This window comes from Oreochromis niloticus, linkage group LG3 (genome assembly GCF_001858045.2).
Source record: "Oreochromis niloticus isolate F11D_XX linkage group LG3, O_niloticus_UMD_NMBU, whole genome shotgun sequence".
Classification (NCBI taxonomy): Eukaryota; Metazoa; Chordata; class Actinopteri; order Cichliformes; family Cichlidae; genus Oreochromis; species Oreochromis niloticus.
This window is the reverse complement of record NC_031967.2, coordinates 37,357,362-37,375,734: the sequence shown is the minus strand read 5'-3', so window position 1 is coordinate 37,375,734 and position 18,373 is coordinate 37,357,362. Positions and strand designations below refer to the sequence as shown.

The 18,373-nt window shown below is 42.2% G+C and overlaps 2 protein-coding genes and 1 long non-coding RNA gene across 4 annotated transcripts; 2 read left to right on the top strand and 1 right to left on the bottom strand.

Moving 5' to 3' along the window:
• Positions 1-2,321: 2,321 nt before the first annotated feature.
• On the bottom strand, positions 2,322-13,950 carry LOC106099023 (uncharacterized). Its single transcript, XM_019352115.2, has 12 exons — positions 13,730-13,950; positions 13,454-13,641; positions 12,790-12,930; positions 11,680-11,763; positions 7,409-7,460; positions 7,126-7,306; positions 6,865-7,006; positions 6,184-6,327; positions 4,214-4,302; positions 3,304-3,358; positions 3,107-3,128; positions 2,322-2,811 (listed from the first exon to the last, which is right to left on the bottom strand). The coding sequence occupies exons 1-11, from the start codon at positions 13,874-13,876 to the stop codon at positions 3,125-3,127; spliced, it is 1,227 nt and encodes a 408-aa protein (XP_019207660.1). The 5' UTR covers positions 13,877-13,950; the 3' UTR covers positions 2,322-2,811; positions 3,107-3,124.
• Positions 7,470-10,284, top strand: LOC106097403 (ubinuclein-2). Of its 2 annotated transcripts, none has more exons than XM_019352113.2 (2): positions 7,470-10,122; positions 10,258-10,284. In XM_019352113.2, the coding sequence occupies exon 1, from the start codon at positions 8,148-8,150 to the stop codon at positions 10,074-10,076; it is 1,929 nt and encodes a 642-aa protein (XP_019207658.1). In that variant the 5' UTR covers positions 7,470-8,147; the 3' UTR covers positions 10,077-10,122; positions 10,258-10,284. The 2 variants fall into 2 exon arrangements, with proteins under 2 accessions (XP_019207658.1, XP_019207659.1); XM_019352114.2 differs by lacking the exon at positions 10,258-10,284 and having other exon boundaries at positions 7,470-7,860; positions 7,938-10,212.
• Positions 11,088-11,673, top strand: LOC109197055 (uncharacterized). The gene is made up of 2 exons (XR_002058362.1): positions 11,088-11,370; positions 11,448-11,673. It is a non-coding gene; the product is annotated as an uncharacterized LOC109197055 (long non-coding RNA).
• Positions 13,951-18,373: the final 4,423 nt, after the last annotated feature.

Sequence of the window (18,373 nt, the reverse complement as noted above, 5' to 3'; positions counted from 1 at the left end):
GATTTGTGGGTCTACTGAAAATTTCAGCTCCTGTGAGTATTTCTATAGATACTGTCTTGTTACAAAAGGTGAATCTAGGTGTTACGACTGTTGTCGTAATTTTAATATGTAAATCTGAGTGTGCAGGTGCTTCTCCATGATTGGTGCATCAAGGATGGACGGATCGTACCGATTGGCTAATGACCAGGAGGCACCACATAAGAAGAGACCGCCATGGACTGCCAGGGGATTCATCCTCGGCCCAACCCAACCGGCAGACTGTGTGTTCACTGTTTAGCAATGTTTGTTTAATGTAGGAGCATGTACGGGTGGACCGCCTTTTATGCAGCGGAGATCCTGTTGCATAATGAATCTCTGAATGTTTTGGAGAGTCGCCCTGATATAACAATGTATCATAGAGTTAAAGGTAATGGTGCTTTTAACTAGGGCTGCCACAAACGATTATTTTGATAGTCGACTAGTCACCAATTATTTTTGCGATTAGTCGACTAATCAGATCATGCATCCACTGGACGTAAAATGTACAGCTTATTGCACCAGCATGTGTCTGCTCTTATATAACTATCATTAGCTTACAGCTTGAAGTGTTTAAGGTATGTGCTAACTAAAAATAAAGACAAGATGATAGTTTATTACACTATTAATGAAATTTGCAGATTGTTTCGGTGAAGTTTAATAAACTCAGCCGCTCCTTGCTATCTAAAATATAACAGGACACCGGAGTATATTCTCGAGCATCTCACACTTCTGATAATCAGTTATCTGCTTGACGTTTATTCATCTGTGCAAAAACTATAACTTTATTTCTCAGCCAAACCAATTTACTCAGGAACAAATAAAATACTAAAAAAAAGCCAAACAATAACATTTTTCAGTTATCTAAGTGACTTATATTATGTTTAACCTGAGTAGCGAAAGACGGCGGTAAGTTTGAAAACGATTTGCCGGGAGTCCGGTGTTCTCATCGGCTCTAGTGAGCCGTCAACCCCAGCTAGCTATCAAGCTGGTGGGTAACAGACGTTTCCGAAAACGTCGGAGCGCTTTTGAAAATATGTGGTGTCTTGATAGACTGAGCAGATATTTGAGGTTTACACAGCTACATTCTCACCTGAAAATATGTTAAACGTTTATTTTGTGACCCAGAAAGAATAATAAGAGTAATATTAAAACTAACTAGCTGCCGCCATTGTTGACAACTGCGCTGGGCCGCGCTATGAATTCTGGGACACAGTTTCTTCTTCTTCGGGGTTTAACGGAAGCTGGCATACTTGTACATGCAGTGCTGCCATCTTCTGTTTCAGTCCGTCATTACACTCTTAAATACTACTACTTATTCCTGCGTCTTTTGGGATCTTACAAAGCTTCAAACGACGCGTCGTCGACGATTTTAATAGTCGACGTAATCGTGACTAGTCGACTAATCGTGGCAGCCCTACTTTTAACAAACACATTTGTCAGCCTGGACTGCTGCCATGTATGACATGTGAGCTTTTCTAAGCTGGTTGTAACATAATAACTTGGTAATACTACAATGTGGTGCTGCAAAATTGAGCTCTGCAAAAGCTCTTGCTCTAGAAAGTTGATTACATTTTAAACTGACTTTGCGCAATCAAAGAAAAGCAACTTTGTCTGGGCTGTTTATCCAGCTAGACCTTCAAATAATCATCAAGCATTAGTCCACTAGCTAACCTGCTAGCAAGGCACCAGAGCCTCTATAGTTTTGCCACTCATTTCTAATAGTTTGTCAAATTTAGATGATTACTACACTTTTTTATGTTATCACTTACAACTCACAGAATATATGTGCTAGTATTCTTAAATTTTGAGATATCCTTAGTTGTCTACAGCAAGTAGCGATCTTTTTTAACGTCTTTAACTATTTCACATGATTAATTCACTGTTACATCCCAGTACCCAACTGGGGTAAGTGGCAACACAAAATCTGTATCTTACCAACATTTAAAAATCTTCTTGGGGTTCATCTATGCCAAAAAGCACTCGCCTCAGTCAGACATACTCAGTTAAAAAGAAAGTCATTATATTAATGGTTGTCTGATTGCTTTTTCGCACATCTTTTATACAAGGCCGGGCGGAAGTTGGCATCCATGGAACTGATCACATGATCTAAGTAAAATTGATGTTACATCCATTCTTTTTTTTCAATCTTCCCTGCCACCCCTACAATTCAGTGCTAACATGATAATAACAACATCATCACACACATCTGATTCAAGTCGGTGTCTCTCTGTTTTTCCTCTCAAAGATCAGCAGAATGATCAGAGAATGATGAGGATTTCCATCAAGTAAAACTGATACAAAAATTTGCTGTTAAGATTTTAATGGTCATTAAAGCAAGCAAGTTCAATTTTTGCTCTTGATGCGACATGTCTATGAAGCTTTAGTGTTTGGTAAGTTACTGTCTGTAATTCATACTCATAAAGTGGAGTATTGCCTGGGAACGTTATTTTTGAAAGGTTTGTAAAAGTAGTGTTTAGTTGACTAGTAGGTGTTAGTTAAAGTGCAGTAGTTTGTGGACTAATAGGAGGTGTTGTTACAGATGATGCGATTAATAACTTGGCAAAATAAATCAAGCTAAACTATCAGAAATAAAATTTACATCAATTCAGTAAATCGCCTGAAACAAGCGAGGACAAGTGAGTAAAAACTCCAATTAGCGCTTGGATTACATTGGTTGGAACAAAACTTAAAGAAACTTGAAAAAAGTTGTTTGTGCAGAGTCAGATGACATTCATGTTGTAACAGTAGAGGGCGCTACCGTTGCATCAATCCAGAGTCAGGTACATCTTCAATCTAGAAGGAAATTAGAAACAGTGAATTCATAGAAACTTTTTTTTTTTTTTAGATAATCCTCAGATTGATATGTTATATATTGAATGACTGCATGATGTGACCACTTTATGGAATATTTCATAGAATAAATTGTGCTTTGTGTGGCATTAGCATATTTTGTGAATTATTTGTATGCCCCCCTACAGAGGTTGCCATAGCCATTGTTTGTGTGTTCATAGTACTATTAGTACTTGGTGGTAAAGAGCAGTTATCTGATGCTATGGTAGAAAATCTGATTATAGAAGAAGAGACTCACCTCTGATTTTATCCATATTCATCTGAGATAAGAGACAAAAACTCAGCATCAGAATGATGATCAAAGGGGTTGATTTTGTTTCAGTTTAAAAGTTAATAATAGTAATAATAATTTTATGGGCCTAACACATTTAAAAAGTACACAAAATGTCACATTTCGGCAAAAAAAAAGATCTAAATATGCAGACAGATACTTACATGGAAGGGAAGGCAAGAATAAGAGTTGAAAGGAAAGATCCCATGACCAGGACAACTAAAACAAGTAGAAAATGATTAAAGAACTTCTGACCAACCAAATAGACTTTCTATTTAGAAACACACACAAGAATTAGTCGACCTGATTGGCTGACAAATGGTGTCACAAAGTTTAAAAACTATATCTATATCATTTCTGGATTTATGGCATTTAAAGATAAAATAAGGTCTGCTAGGTGTAGCCTTGTTAGCATTCTCCCTGTTAAAATTCATTCATCAGATATTCAGGAACACAACTGGTGTAGATTTGTGTCAGTGAAAATTGGTGAAGGATTAATTTGAGTATGCTAAATATGTTTATGTCATATTTATGACATAACATAAATTGACATAACAAATATGTCATATTTATGCAATGCTAAATATGATTATTGCCTGTTAACAGCAGAATGAGCAACTAGTAAGTTAGCTGCTGAACGTCAGACTGTTCGATAACTAGCTAACAGAAAATAATTTCTACCTCCAAGAAAATAGATACATATGAAGAGAAATTCATTTCTGTTTGCCAGTTGTTGAACTCTCTGGTGTTCACCAACTAACTTGCTAGCATGGAACATTACCTTCTTTTTTTAGTCTTAGCTAGAGCTCTAGAACAAATTAGTGGCATTTGTATAGACTCAATCCATGTAGACATTGTGTTTTCTGTGTTATTTTGAATACTCTGACCAGGGAATAGAATGTAAAATATTTAACACATTTGAATAATCTACAGTGATTTATTCTGTTTTAGCTTTTCATTTCTAATGAATGAGTTTTGCAACAATGTCAAAAATTATTTACAAATACGCAGATTTAGACACATTTAGCAACTTTATATATTTGTTAACAGTTACTTCCTGGCATTGATACTTACAAGTTGAAGCACTAGCTGGGGCACTACTAACAGGACCATTTCCAACAGTCACGCTGACACATCGAAGGTCTGAGTGATACTTGGTTATGCTATGGAAATAAATCAGATTCCGTCACTTCCATGAGATTATATTATGGTAAAATGGTAAATGGCCTGTATTTGTATAGCGCTTTACTAGTCCCTAAGGACCCCAAAGCGCTTTACACATCCAGTCATCCACCCATTCACACACACATTCACACACTGGTGATGGCAAGCTACATTGTAGCCACAGCCACCCTGGGGCGCACTGACAGATTATATTTTAAAATGGTCTTTTCTGTTAATGACACAAATTATATGTACAAGTAATATGGGTGTGTTTGATGAACATTTCTAGATGACTAGTTTGTTGCCATTAGACTCATACATTGATCTGCCTGATTAAAGCATTTCCTGCACTGCTACTTTCCCTTTTAGTACATGAGCGACTTTTCCTGTTTTAGATAGTTTATTGTTTTTCACATAATCTTGTAATCTCCTCAGACAAAACAAAACAAAACAAAACAATCACTAGGACGGCTAAACCACACGGGTGTAACACATTCCAAACTAACATGTTATTGTAATCTGATTATATTTTTAACTAATGGAGTAATATATGTTACTGTTCTAAAAAAGGATTTCCACAGACAGCAAACTAAGACATGAAGAACCCAGGTGAGTCTCCTTTGTGTCATTGGCTTTGCTTTTGAATGTAAATGCAAAAAGAAAGATGCTCTATGTCCTCATTAAAACAGGGAAAGTGTGTGGGTGTGGCCTAAGGTTTGTATAGATAACTGATAATCATGACAATACATTTCAGGTCATGTTACAGAATAGTGCTACAGTGATGTAAGTAGGGTAAAAAAATCGTTAAGTGGGTAATTAAGGCACTTTATCACTTTTAACAAAAACGATGAGTAATGTGTAATAAGATATTGTTTCAAGTCAACATTAAAGTGGGTCTGCAAAACAAAGCATATAGGTGACTTTAAATTTGTCCTTGAGTTCACCTTTTTCATTTTAGTAATTATAATTTCATATCTCTGTTGTACAGAGTCATTCCATGAAAATTCCATTAGTGAACCCCATCTGACCCCCACAGAGTTATCTGTTTTTGTTGGTTGATATTTATTATTTTTGAATTTCTGTTATATTTTTCAGCCTGTATAACTTGGGAACTACAGAAGATGTCCACATGAAATTTTCAGGGCTGACAAATGTGTTTGGGCTTATCAGTAATATCACACCCACTCCAAATGTCACAATCTAAAGTTAAAATGTAACTAAAGCCTAAAAGCATCAGATAATAGCTTCAATGGCAAAACTCTTAATTATTATGTATGACAGGGGTGTCGAACTCCAGATCTCGAGGGCTGGTGACCTTCAGGTTTTAGATAACACCCTGGGTCAACACACCTGAATCAAATGACTAGTTCATTAACAGGGTTCGGGAGAACTGCAAGACACATTGAGGAGGTAATTTAGCCATTTAAATCAGTTGTGTTGGATCAAGGGCACATCTAAAACCTGCAGGACACCGACCCTCGAGGCCTGGAGTTCAACACCTGTGATCTAGGATGTAGTGTCACATAAACAAGCATTGGTTCGCTGGATGTGTGTTTTGTTTTCTGATAACTCACTGGAGAACCCAGCTAAAAAGTAAAAAAAACATAGGAAAGGTCTATTTTTTGATATACAGTTAATTTTCTTGCAAATTTCTTGCCATGATTGCTTCTGGGTCGTGACTAGTCGACTAATCGTGGCAGCCCTACTTCTGGGGTCTTAATACTTTTCTAATACAGTCAGATTTAAACAATTACTAATGTAGTTTATGTATTATGTAGTATAATAATTTGCCCATTTCACATCTACCAAACAACTTAAAGTCCAGAAAAAGTTTACCAAAATCTTTTTCACTGTACTGGGAAATTTTATAAGTTACTGACTTGGAAAGTGCCTGGACAACAAAGCAGAAGGGGAGGGTGTCATTGTCTTGTGATTTAGACGGCGTCCATCTCAGGGTGAACGTTCCTGTTCCAGTTTTATTCTGAACTGCATCATACGGTCCGCTGAACAGCAGCTCAGAGATCCTTTAACAAAGAGAATCGCAAAAACATAATCAACTTAATTTTTAGAGCTTTCTCAACTACATACAAAGCAAAGTGTTTGTCTGTGAATGAGCATCACTTTGAACTCCACCTGACTCACTTCTGTTGGGTTTTATGGGTTTGAGTTAATAACCCATATTTTACTTGTGTAATTTCAATGTTTTATTTATTGACTTATGCAGCATTAAAGCAAAATATCCTTAAAACACATTTGATTTTTCTTTGGGTTAAATATGTGTTTAATGTACTGTTTATATCTCATACAGCCTTGTATGTATCTGACCCTGTTACGCTCTTACGTGTCTTGTTAAACCTGTTTTGTGTGCCAGTGCAGGACTGATGCACAGATTAAACAGAACACAACGGATAAAATCTTGATTTGATCAATGAACAGAAACATGACAGGAATCCACTGATGTGTGAATGTATTTCTTGTCTAACCTGAAAACAGTTCTGTGGGACATAGTTAACCTTACTTTAAAATATCAAGAATGTCAAATGTGTTTTTCTTTGACTTACGTGGAGTTTTTTGCCTCAGCACTGATGCTGATTTCCAGAGTCTTATTAACAGGGGTGTAGAGCCGAGCTCTGTTGGCTGGGGTTGGAGGCAAGAATTTGGGCAAAAAGTCTCCCTCTGTGCAGGATGAGACCTGGGGATCCACTGAAAGATGACAGAAAACCAACAAGTTTTTTCAGGGTGGAATTCATAGTTTGAAGTTTTCTGACTTTAGAGCAGATCTTTACAGGTTCAACTCCATCTATTAAAATATGGACTTGTACCTATCAGAACAAACTGGATCGGTACTTTGCTGAGAGCATCGTTAGGTGTTAATATTGTTTTTGTGTCATTGAATCCAGTCATGGTGATGTTCTTCCTGGGAAAGTCCTCCATCAGCAGCTGTACTCCATAACGGCCCTGATTACTGTCGGCAGTGGGACCGAACAATAGAGTACAAGTGGACTGCATGAGGAATAAAAAAGGAAAAAAGATTAAATGAGCAAATTGTTATTATTACAACTGTCCTTCTGTCTCATTAAACATCAGATTAACAATCATGCTCACTGATGAGAGGCTGAGGACAGATGGTGGATCACAAGGGCCACACTCTGACGATGTCACGGACCCGGCTCTGGAGGACTCGGGGGTCCGTGAGCCGTTATGGACTGTTGTTGTTGTTGTTGTTGTTGTTGTTGTTGTTATTATTATTATTATTATTATTATTTAGGGGCTGTGTCGTCTACTGTTCGGTCCACAGTTGAATGTGTAGTGTGTGTTTGCGTGTGGGTTTGCTTCTCCCTCTCTCTCTCCCTGGTCCTCGGGCTGTTCACAGAAGTGCACGCCGTGGGAGGGGCGTGTCCTGGCGACTGTCGTCATTGGGAGTCCCTCTTCACTGTTACCGGCCCACCTGCAGCTGATTACCTGACCAGCTGTTGGTAATCATCCCTCCCTGCTGGAGAGAGGTATTTAACCTGGACTCGCGGCGACAGTCGACGTGGGATTATTACTCCGAACTGGTATAGTCCGTGCGAGCAGCGTGAGCGTGTTTGTCGGCTAGCGTGTGGCTAATTGTGGACTCTCTGTCTTCCTCCAGGATAGCCGAGCGGAGAAGCGAGTTGGGGAGCACACGCACTAAGGGAGCTACAGCACGGGACGCACTGGGAGCAGGAGACGAGCACCATTGGAATATTGCACCTTTGAGTTTATTGTTGGACTTACCTGTCTGGTCACTGTAAATAAAGTGCACTGTGGCATCGAAGAGTCCCGCGTTTTGGGTCCTACTTTCCTCGTCCCCACGGTCTGCATGGCAGACCGTGACAGAATAATCCCACCAACCACCATGGACCCAGCAGACTCAAGAGTTGCCACGGAGGAGGGATCGCTCACACAGCTGTGGGGTTACTGCCAGAGCGTAACCCAGGCTGTGGATCCACACATGAGACACATACAGGTAGTGTTTTTTGATAATTATCTTTCCTCCACTACCTTCTCTACGAGCTTTCTGGATATTGATAAACTCATTCAAATTATAACTGAGCTGCGGGCAAGCTCCAGCTTCGAACTGTTTGGTTTGGGCTGTCCGGGCAAGGAGGATGCGGCTGCCTCCCTGGCAGCCCTTGCTGCTTGGTTTTTTCTTCATAGGTGGAGAGTTTTTCCACCACCGCTTGCTGCTCACCTATTGGACCCTCCACTGCAGGGAAGACGGCGCCCTGCTCCATCTCCTCTCGTTCCTTCAGCGTCCTCTGTGTCGGCAGACAAAGGATCGGCAGCGCTGGTAACCACAGTGAGTAAACCGGACTCTGTCTCCTTACTTAATCCAGTCTCTCACGAGCAGGAGGGGACAGATTCCTTTGACGCGGCCCCGCCATCACGAAAGAGACGGCGTCGGCGTCATCTTCGTCAAATCGAAGCTCACCTCACTCCTGTGGTTTCGGAGGAACCAGCTGACTCAGGACTAGCCGCACAAGGAGCCGCAGTGAGTGAGACGGACTCTGATGTTGGTAAAGACGTTTTTGTTATGAAACCAGAGATGGCTTCGTCTAAACCTAGGGACAGTGCCCAGTCAGTTAATAATAAAACTGGGCTCGCAATGGAGGATAAGCTTAAAGGGTCTGCATTGCCAGAAAGTGGAGGCGGGCCGGAAGCTAATTCTGGGTCATTTCTTAATGTAAGGAGTAGTGATGGCTGCTTTTCTGGGGCTGGATGCGGAGCCTTAGTTTCTGAGCCAGTTAGCTCTGGGACGGTGAACTCTGAAGGCGCTGGTGCGGCAGCTAAATGGACAGAGGCTGTTAATTCAGAGTTACTGCACTGTGCTAATATGCATCCTGAAACTGTTTTTGTGGCTGTTGATTTGTTAAAGGACCCGGTGCTAGAACATGAACCTGCCACTACAGGCAATCAGGAGGCTGGGATTCTCCCCAAGGCCTCCCCAGAGGCCGAACTGGAGACCTCAGTTGCCTCTGGCTCCCTGGACATTGTAGAGCCCGCGGTAACATGTTCCTCCTCTCTACCCTTCATGTTAGCCATATCACCCTCGACTCAGTCTGCTGCCCAGCACGTAACTCAGTCTGCTGCCCAGCACATAACTCAGTCTTTAGTCCAGTCAACCTCTCATCTTCATCCTCAGTTGGAGGCCGGTATGCCTGCTGGACCAACTCTGCCATCTTTTCACCCGTCTGTTGTTCCTGCATCGCTGCCCAGTCTACCACGAGTAGCTGCCACACCATCGTCACCTCCGCCCTCTGCAGCTACTTCTCCACCAGCGTCTCATCAGACTGCAGCGACCGCAGCACTCTCGGCTTCACCATCCACATCACCCGCTCGACCATCATCTTCACCGCCTGCAGCTACCGCATCACCATCTTCGCCTCCGGATCAACCATCTAAGCCCGCGTCGCAGCCGGAGGAGCAGCTCAGCGAGCGGGGGAGCCCGCGTCGCAGCCGGAGGAGCAGCTCAGCGAGCGGGGGGAGCCCGCGTCGCAGCCGGAGGTGCTTGCGCCGCCAGCTGTGGAGCTCAGCAAGCCGGAGGAGCTCGGCGAGCGGGAGGAGCTCGGCGAGCGGGAGGAGCCCGCGTCGCCAGCTGCGGAGCTCAGCAAGCCCGAGCAGGAGCTCGGCGAGCGGGAGGAGCCCGCGTCGCCAGCTGCGGAGCTCAGCAAGCCCGAGCAGGAGCTCGGCGAGCGGGAGGAGCTCGGCGAGCGGAGGAGCCCGCGTCGCCAGCGGTGGAGCTCAGTGAGCCGGAGGAGCTCAGCGAGCCCGAGCTGGAGCTCAGCGAGCGGGAGGAGCCCGCGTCGCCAGCGGTGGAGCTCAGTGAGCCGGAGGAGCTCAGCGAGCGGGAGGAGCCCGCGTCGCCAGCGGTGGAGCTCAGTGAGCCGGAGGAGCTCAGCGAGCCCGAGCTGGAGCTCAGCGAGTGGGAGGAGCGGCCACCATCAAGAGAGGGGCTCGGCGGGCCGGAGAAGCGCGCACCGCCATCGGAGGTCGACGTGCAGGATGCATCTTTACATCCACGCCTTCCACGTCCAGCGCGCCGTCCACGCCGTCCACGTCCAGCGCGCCGTCCACGCCGTCCACGTCCAGCGCGCCGTCCACGCCGTCCACGTCCAGCGCGCCGTCCACGTCCAGCGCGTCGGGATCCTGGGCCTTTCAACTCTGTCGGCCGCCGGAGCTGCAACACCGCCGCCACCGGACCCGTGGCAGGCCACCGGAGCTGTCACACTGCCGCTACAAGACCCGTGGAGGGCCACCGGAACCGTTTCGCCGTTGCTGCCGGACCCATGGCCGTCCGCCGGAGGTCCAGCGTTCCCTCCGATGGACTAGAGGTAGGCCTCCGGAACTGTTTTCTGCCTCTGCCTACCTACAGCAGATCTCACCTGTTTTGCCGCCCACCGGGTCGGTTGCCAGAACTATGTCCGCTGCCATTAGGGCTGGGGTTGGACTAATGAACTGAGGTGTTCTTTTTTTGTTGTTTAGTGGAGTTGTTGGAGTGGTTTTGGGGCCCTCCGTCCTGGACCCCCCGCCGCCCGCCCTGGGTTGGTTGTACTGTGGTTTTTGGTTTTTGTGTTTTTGTTTTGGGGTCGTCGGGGGCCGACCCTTAGAGGGGGGGTACTGTCACGGACCCGGCTCTGGAGGACTCGGGGGTCCGTGAGCCGTTATGGACTGTTGTTGTTGTTGTTGTTGTTGTTGTTGTTGTTGTTGTTATTATTATTATTATTATTATTATTATTATTATTATTATTATTTAGGGCTGTGTCGTCTACTGTTCGGTCCACAGTTGAATGTGTAGTGTGTGTTTGCGTGTGGGTTTGCTTCTCCCTCTCTCTCTCCCTGGTCCTCGGGCTGTTCACAGAAGTGCACGCCGTGGGAGGGGCGTGTCCTGGCGACTGTCGTCATTGGGAGTCCCTCTTCACTGTTACCGGCCCACCTGCAGCTGATTACCTGACCAGCTGTTGGTAATCATCCCTCCCTGCTGGAGAGAGGTATTTAACCTGGACTCGCGGCGACAGTCGACGTGGGATTATTACTCCGAACTGGTATAGTCCGTGCGAGCAGCGTGAGCGTGTTTGTCGGCTAGCGTGTGGCTAATTGTGGACTCTCTGTCTTCCTCCAGGATAGCCGAGCGGAGAAGCGAGTTGGGGAGCACACGCACTAAGGGAGCTACAGCACGGGACGCACTGGGAGCAGGAGACGAGCACCATTGGAATATTGCACCTTTGAGTTTATTGTTGGACTTACCTGTCTGGTCACTGTAAATAAAGTGCACTGTGGCATCGAAGAGTCCCGCGTTTTGGGTCCTACTTTCCTCGTCCCCACGGTCTGCATGGCAGACCGTGACAGACGATGTGTTTCCATATCTGCATTTAACCTGATCACCATCAGGGTCAAACATCAACGGGCTGAAATCTCTCCGACAGTTTGAAGGAACTCTGAGACAGAATTACAAATACAATCTTAAATTTTCATTTTCCAACTTTGTCTCCAGTATGAAGTGAATGTGCAGCTCCATGCATTCACTCTTAAAATCTGCCTAATACATCCACAGCCTGATCACTGGAACTGAAACATTTTTAGTTAAAACCACACTTTTTCTTCACCATCAGTCATTAGACTTTGTCGCTCTTTAAAAATACTCACCTGGATAAATTATTTTCATTAGTCAATGTTTATTGGTCATGTCTGTAATTGTAAACATGGCAACATTCACATATCAAGGACTCAAAATAAAACTTTTAAAGTGAATAGTTTATATATTAAGATTTCATTTGAAGCATCATTGAACTACTTAAATATTACAGCAAACATGGAGAAACAAATGACAGATAAATGGACAGTTAATCATTTTTACTCTATAATTTGCTGCCATGAGGAATATTTCAGTCAAATGAAATATCTTGTTAAATTTAAACTTCCTGCAGATATAAATAACTGCATATTTACAATTTTATCTCTGAAGTTTCTCAGAGGAAAACGTTTCCATTTTAACTGCACTTCTCTTTTTGGGAAGTTTCTGACAGGAAGTCTGTTTGTTAAACTAAACTTAAAAGAGATTTTTCTCATTTGGTGACAAAGTCATTAACTCATCTTCATACTCATCCTCATTTTCTGTTTTATTCTCATTTGGAGCCTGGAGGTACTGTAAGAGAAGCTCTTGAAGGAAAGAGTTACAGGATTACAATTAAAACCTTTAAATGTAAAAGTTTTAGTGTGGAAACCGTTTTTGTGAATTTTTTTTTTGTTCATTTAATTAGTTTATTGCCACTCTATTACAGAGGCAGTGGTTGCAATGGCTGTTAAAGTTGACCATGCAGCAAGTTAAATATTAACAATGTTTCGACTATATTTTTAGACTTTAGACAATATCAGATTTTAACTTTGCTGTAATGCTGTGGCCACTTTTATCTTCCTACTGCTGTTGCCTTTTTAGCAGAGACAGAGACAGTGAGTTGGCTTACCTCACAAATGGGATCACGGTAGACTGGGGTGAGGAGTTTTCTTTTCTGGTGTCAGAGCGGTTCCTCAGGTCGAATGCTACTGCAGTTCTCCATGATCCAATGTTGTTTTTGATGCCACTAACCCAATTAACACCAGGGATGCTTTAGTAGAAAACAGTGGGAGAGTCAGTTTTCAATTGAGCATGCATCAAAATGAAAAAAAAAGTAATCATTTTATTTTATATAGCCGAGATCTAGGTTGCATCAGAAGTAGTTGAGTGGCAGATCTAAGTGTTCTAACAGGAGTATGTGGCTTGAGAAGTTCACTAAGATAACTCAGCGCTAATTTATTAATAGTTTTGAATGTAAGGAGTAATATTTTAAATTGAATATGATACTTTATGGGCAGCCAGTGCAAGCTAGCTAGAACAGGAGTAATAGGGCAAAATTTCCTGGTCCCAGTCAAGAGGCAGGCTGCTGCATTTTGGACTGTTTGCAGTCTAAGAAGAAGAGAAGAGGGAAGACAGTAGTACAAGGAATTACAATAATCCAGCCTGGAGGTCACAAAAGCGTGAATAAGCTTCTCCAGGTCCTCATGTGGAACATAATGCCTAGCCTTAGAGATAAGGCGCAGTTGGTGGAAGCTAGATCTCACTACAGTAGACACAGCAGCAGGTACACTCACCTCAGTGAATCAACCACATTAATGGGAGATGGCTGAACAGACCTAAGTTCATTCTGACACCACTCTCCGCTGCCTTCTTGGTCGACCGTGCGTACCAAAGTGTTCACATACCCACAGCTGCTATTTTGGCAATCAAATGAGAAATCGGGAGTGCAGTTGAGATTGTTCCCCATTAGGCGAATGGTCAGCTGTGGAGTCACAGTGAATAGGAATTTAGTAAAGAAAACCTACATTTCAAAATATAAACACATTTTAGAAAAAAAAACCTGTACATACCGAGGAGGAATCATTTACATACTTCTCTTTTGTATAGAAGTTGATTGCGCCAACAAAGCCATTTAAATTTTTAACGAAGAAATCGATATTCTGCGAGTTGCAGACCGTCAGATGCAGCAGCAGCAGCAGCACCACGGAGAGCGACATGGTCAATCTGTTAGTCTTCACAAAGACACTTGTACGTCAAACACAGCCTCTCTCTGACTCTCCTCCTTTTATCTATTTGCTGTTTCCAGCATAGCGTCCTATACAATGTCTAGTAAATTGTTCTGGTATGAGGAAATGTTTCATGCTCATGAGTTTGAGATGGTAGCTGATAATGATAATGAACAGTGAAAGCAAATGTCTCAACCATCCATCCATCCATCCATCCATCCATCTTCTGCTTTATCTGGGGCTGGGTCGCGGGGGCAGCAGCCTAAGCAGAGAAGCCCAGACCTCCCTCTCCCCAACCACCTCCTCCAGCTTATCCGGGGGAACACCAAGGCGTTCCCAGGCCAGCCGAGAGATATAATCTCTCCAGCGTGTCTTGGGTCAACCATCTGTTAGTAAATTAGATTTGTTTCAAAACTAAAAATAGAAATGTTTTAATTGCTGCTTCAACCAAATGTAATAAAGCATTTTAATGTGTGTATTAATTTTATTTTTTAAAGTACTGCTATTTAGAATTTGATCTCATTGTTATTTTATCACTTCCGCATCAATTTTCCCTATTCATGCCAGAAAAAGGGCAAAACACACAACAACCTTAGACAAGGCACAGAGGACCTCCTGCTGCAAACTGATGATGTAGAATTTCTACAGTAAAAGACAGATATTATTGCAACAGACCAAATCCACTGTCCAACTAGCTAGATGATAATTTGTTCAATACAATTTGTTTCCTTGACTTCCCAGTCTCACCTTTAAAGTTTCTATTACAATATCATTAAACTGACTTATGTTACTCACATAGAGAAAATCATTTAAGAGCACAGTAAGTCAGAAGTTTACATCCACTAATCATGGGAAGGAAGATCATGATAATTTGGGACTTTTAATGATTTATTGAAATTTAGTAACAAGAATACAAGAATTGACTGTAGAAGTTTGAATTTATTTAGGATTTTCCAAACAGCTTCAAAATCATTTGTAAGTGGTGCTGAAGGTTATGACTGATAGTTTTGCCAGCATGAAAATTTGAACCACTCATTTCATTGACCAAAAAGCAATGGAGACGTCCAGGGAACTCAGGCTACGTCCACACTGTTTTCGTGTCTTTGTCTGAAAACGCTCCACACTAGCGTTTTCAGTCGTTTTCACAGAGTTGTGCGTCCACATTGAAACGGCCGAAAACACTTACATTCCAGTCCTGCGCATGCGCAAAAGTGAGTGAGAATTAAAGAATTGGAAGAAAAGCTATCTGGAGCATGTACAAATTGATATGAATCTTTTTTAGAGCTGTCAAAATTGAGAGCAATCCAATGAACTGCTGTATAATGCCCTCTGCTATCCTAGTTTAATTGGTCACATGACTGCATCGCATGAATAAAATGCGTCATCGTTTTTAGAAAGTCTGCGTTTTCGAGTGTCCACACTGCGACGGGACAGCTCTGTTCTGAAATGTATGCGTTTTTCCTTGGGGAAAACACCGTCTCAGTGTGGACGGAAGGCCAAAATGGAGAGAAAACAATGCGTTTTCAAATGAAAACGCATTAGTATGGACATAGCCAGTGAAGCGCTTAGACAGAGAAATGTAGATTTACAAGCCATTTCCAAACGGACTGTTTTCATAGAGTGTTTTCTGTGCATAAAAACTTGAAGTTTTTTATGTACGTCTCTATTGCCCATTTACTTAAACTAACTGCATCCTATCTAACATTCATACCCCAATAAATGCATTCAAGATCATCAGCTCAAACAAATGTACCTATAAGTATAAGTTATTCACACTGTGTGTCCAACAGTCTGGAAGAAAACCCAAACTGTCACCTTCAGATGAGAGGAAATTAGTTGGGATGTTAACAATCCAGGAACAAGGCTCTATGTTCTTTAATAATACTAATTATTATCATAATGATATAAGTGACATGTAGATAAATTATTTTATGCTGACAAAGCAACACAAATCACTACATCAGCAAATGATGAGATGTGAGCTCACACAATCTTAACTTACTGCTCTGGAAAGTCTGAACTGTTATCTGTTCTGATCAGTCACTTTTTATCTTTTTAAAATCAAAAGCAGATGTCGGAGAATGTGAATAATTTGATAAAGACTGAGATCTCTCCTCAAACACGACATCACTAGACACCACAGTGTCAGAATGTGCATTGTTCTTTACAAAAGGCTACAACTGAGACAGACAACTAGACCATTTATCAACAGAAACTGAAAGAATGTTATCTGACATCAGATAATTTTGGATGCCTTGTGTGGATTGTTGTTTAACGGGTAATTCTTTTTGCGGCTTGACACCCTTCACATCTTCATCAGATGTGACAACCATACAACCTTTCAATGCAGGAAGTAGGTGAACTAACTACGGTTGTTACAGTTGTTACAGTAAAGTAGGCTATAATGTCAGTCACCTGTGGTAAACAACTGACAGACCTTTCAGATTAAGGAAAAATAAGAAATAAAAAATCTAATTTTTAATTTTTTTAGGGTAAAGGCATATTTGAAGAGTGCAAGTAATTCTGTGGGGAATACAGATTACAGTTATGATTTTGGCACGTCAGTATATTCAATTCTGCTGAAAATTATGTGTTTTGTTTCTTTGTTTTTTCCACTTTATGTTAAATGACACTGGACTTAAAATCAAACACAACCCCCCCCCCCACGGGGAGTTGTGTTTTATGTTAAAAAATGTCATTACACTCTAGGGCTGTTCGATATGATGATATTTATTGGCTGAAGATATTAAAACATCTATTGTTTCATATTATACGCTATTGTTTGATTTGTGGTGTCGCAAAATACACTGTGTACAGCAATATTTTTTCATGGTCTTGATGGTCACTGTAGTGGCTATACAGGGAGTGCAGAATTATTAGGTAAGTTGTATTTTTGAGGAATAATTTTATTATTGAACAACAACCATGTTCTCAATGAACCCAAAAAACTCATTAATATCAAAGCTGAATGTTTTTGGAAGTAGTTTTTAGTTTGTTTTTAGTTTGAGCTATTTTAGGGGGATATCTGTGTGTGCAGGTGACTATTACTGTGCATAATTATTAGGCAACTTAACAAAAAACAAATATATACCCATTTCAATTATTTATTTTTACCAGTGAAACCAATATAACATCTCCACATTCACAAATATACATTTCTGACATTCAAAAACAAAACAAAAACAAATCAGCGACCAATATAGCCACCTTTCTTTGCAAGGACACTCAAAAGCCTGCCATCCATGGATTCTGTCAGTGTTTTGATCTGTTCACCATCAACATTGCGTGCAGCAGCAACCACAGCCTCCCAGACACTGTTCAGAGAGGTGTACTGTTTTCCCTCCTTGTAAATCTCACATTTGATGATGGACCACAGGTTCTCAATGGGGTTCAGATCAGGTGAACAAGGAGGCCATGTCATTAGTTTTTCTTCTTTTAAACCCTTTCTTGCCAGCCACGCTGTGGAGTACTTGGACGCGTGTGATGGAGCATTGTCCTGCATGAAAATCATGTTTTTCTTGAAGGATGCAGACTTCTTCCTGTACCACTGCTTGAAGAAGGTGTCTTCCAGAAACTGGCAGTAGGACTGGGAGTTGAGCTTGACTCCATCCTCAACCCGAAAAGGCCCCACAAGCTCATCTTTGATGATACCAGCCCAAACCAGTACTCCACCTCCACCTTGCTGGCGTCTGAGTCGGACTGGAGCTCTCTGCCCTTTACCAATCCAGCCATGGGCCCATCCATCTGGCCCATCAAGACTCACTCTCATTTCATCAGTCCATAAAACCTTAGAAAAATCAGTCTTGAGATATTTCTTGGTCCAGTCTTGATGTTTCAGCTTGTGTGTCTTGTTCAGTGGTGGTCGTCTTTCAGCCTTTCTTACCTTGGCCATGTCTCTGAGTATTGCACACCTTGTGCTTTTGGGCACTCCAGTGATGTTGCAGCTCTGAAATATGGCCAAACTGGTGGCAAGTGGCATCTTGGCAGCTGCACGCTTGACTTTTCTCAGTTCATGGGCAGTTATTTTGCGCCTTGGTTTTTCCACACGCTTCTTGCGACCCTGTTGACTATTTTGAATGAAACGCTTGATTGTTCGATGATCACGCTTCAGAAGCTTTGCAATTTTAAGACTGCTGCATCCCTCTGCAAGATATCTCACTATTTTTGACTTTTCTGAGCCTGTCAAGTCCTTCTTTTGACCCATTTTGCCAAAGGAAATGAAATTGCCTAATAATTATGCACACCTGATATAGGGTGTTGATGTCATTAGACCACACCCCTTCTCATTACAGAGATGCACATCACCTAATATGCTTAATTGGTAGTAGGCTTTCGAGCCTATACAGCTTGGAGTAAGACAACATGCATGAAGAGGATGATGCGGACAAAATACTCATTTGCCTAATAATTCTGCACTCCCTGTAATTGTTTAATTCCTTGGAAAGCTCTCACAAAACCAGTAATTATATTAAAAATAATCCCCATTTT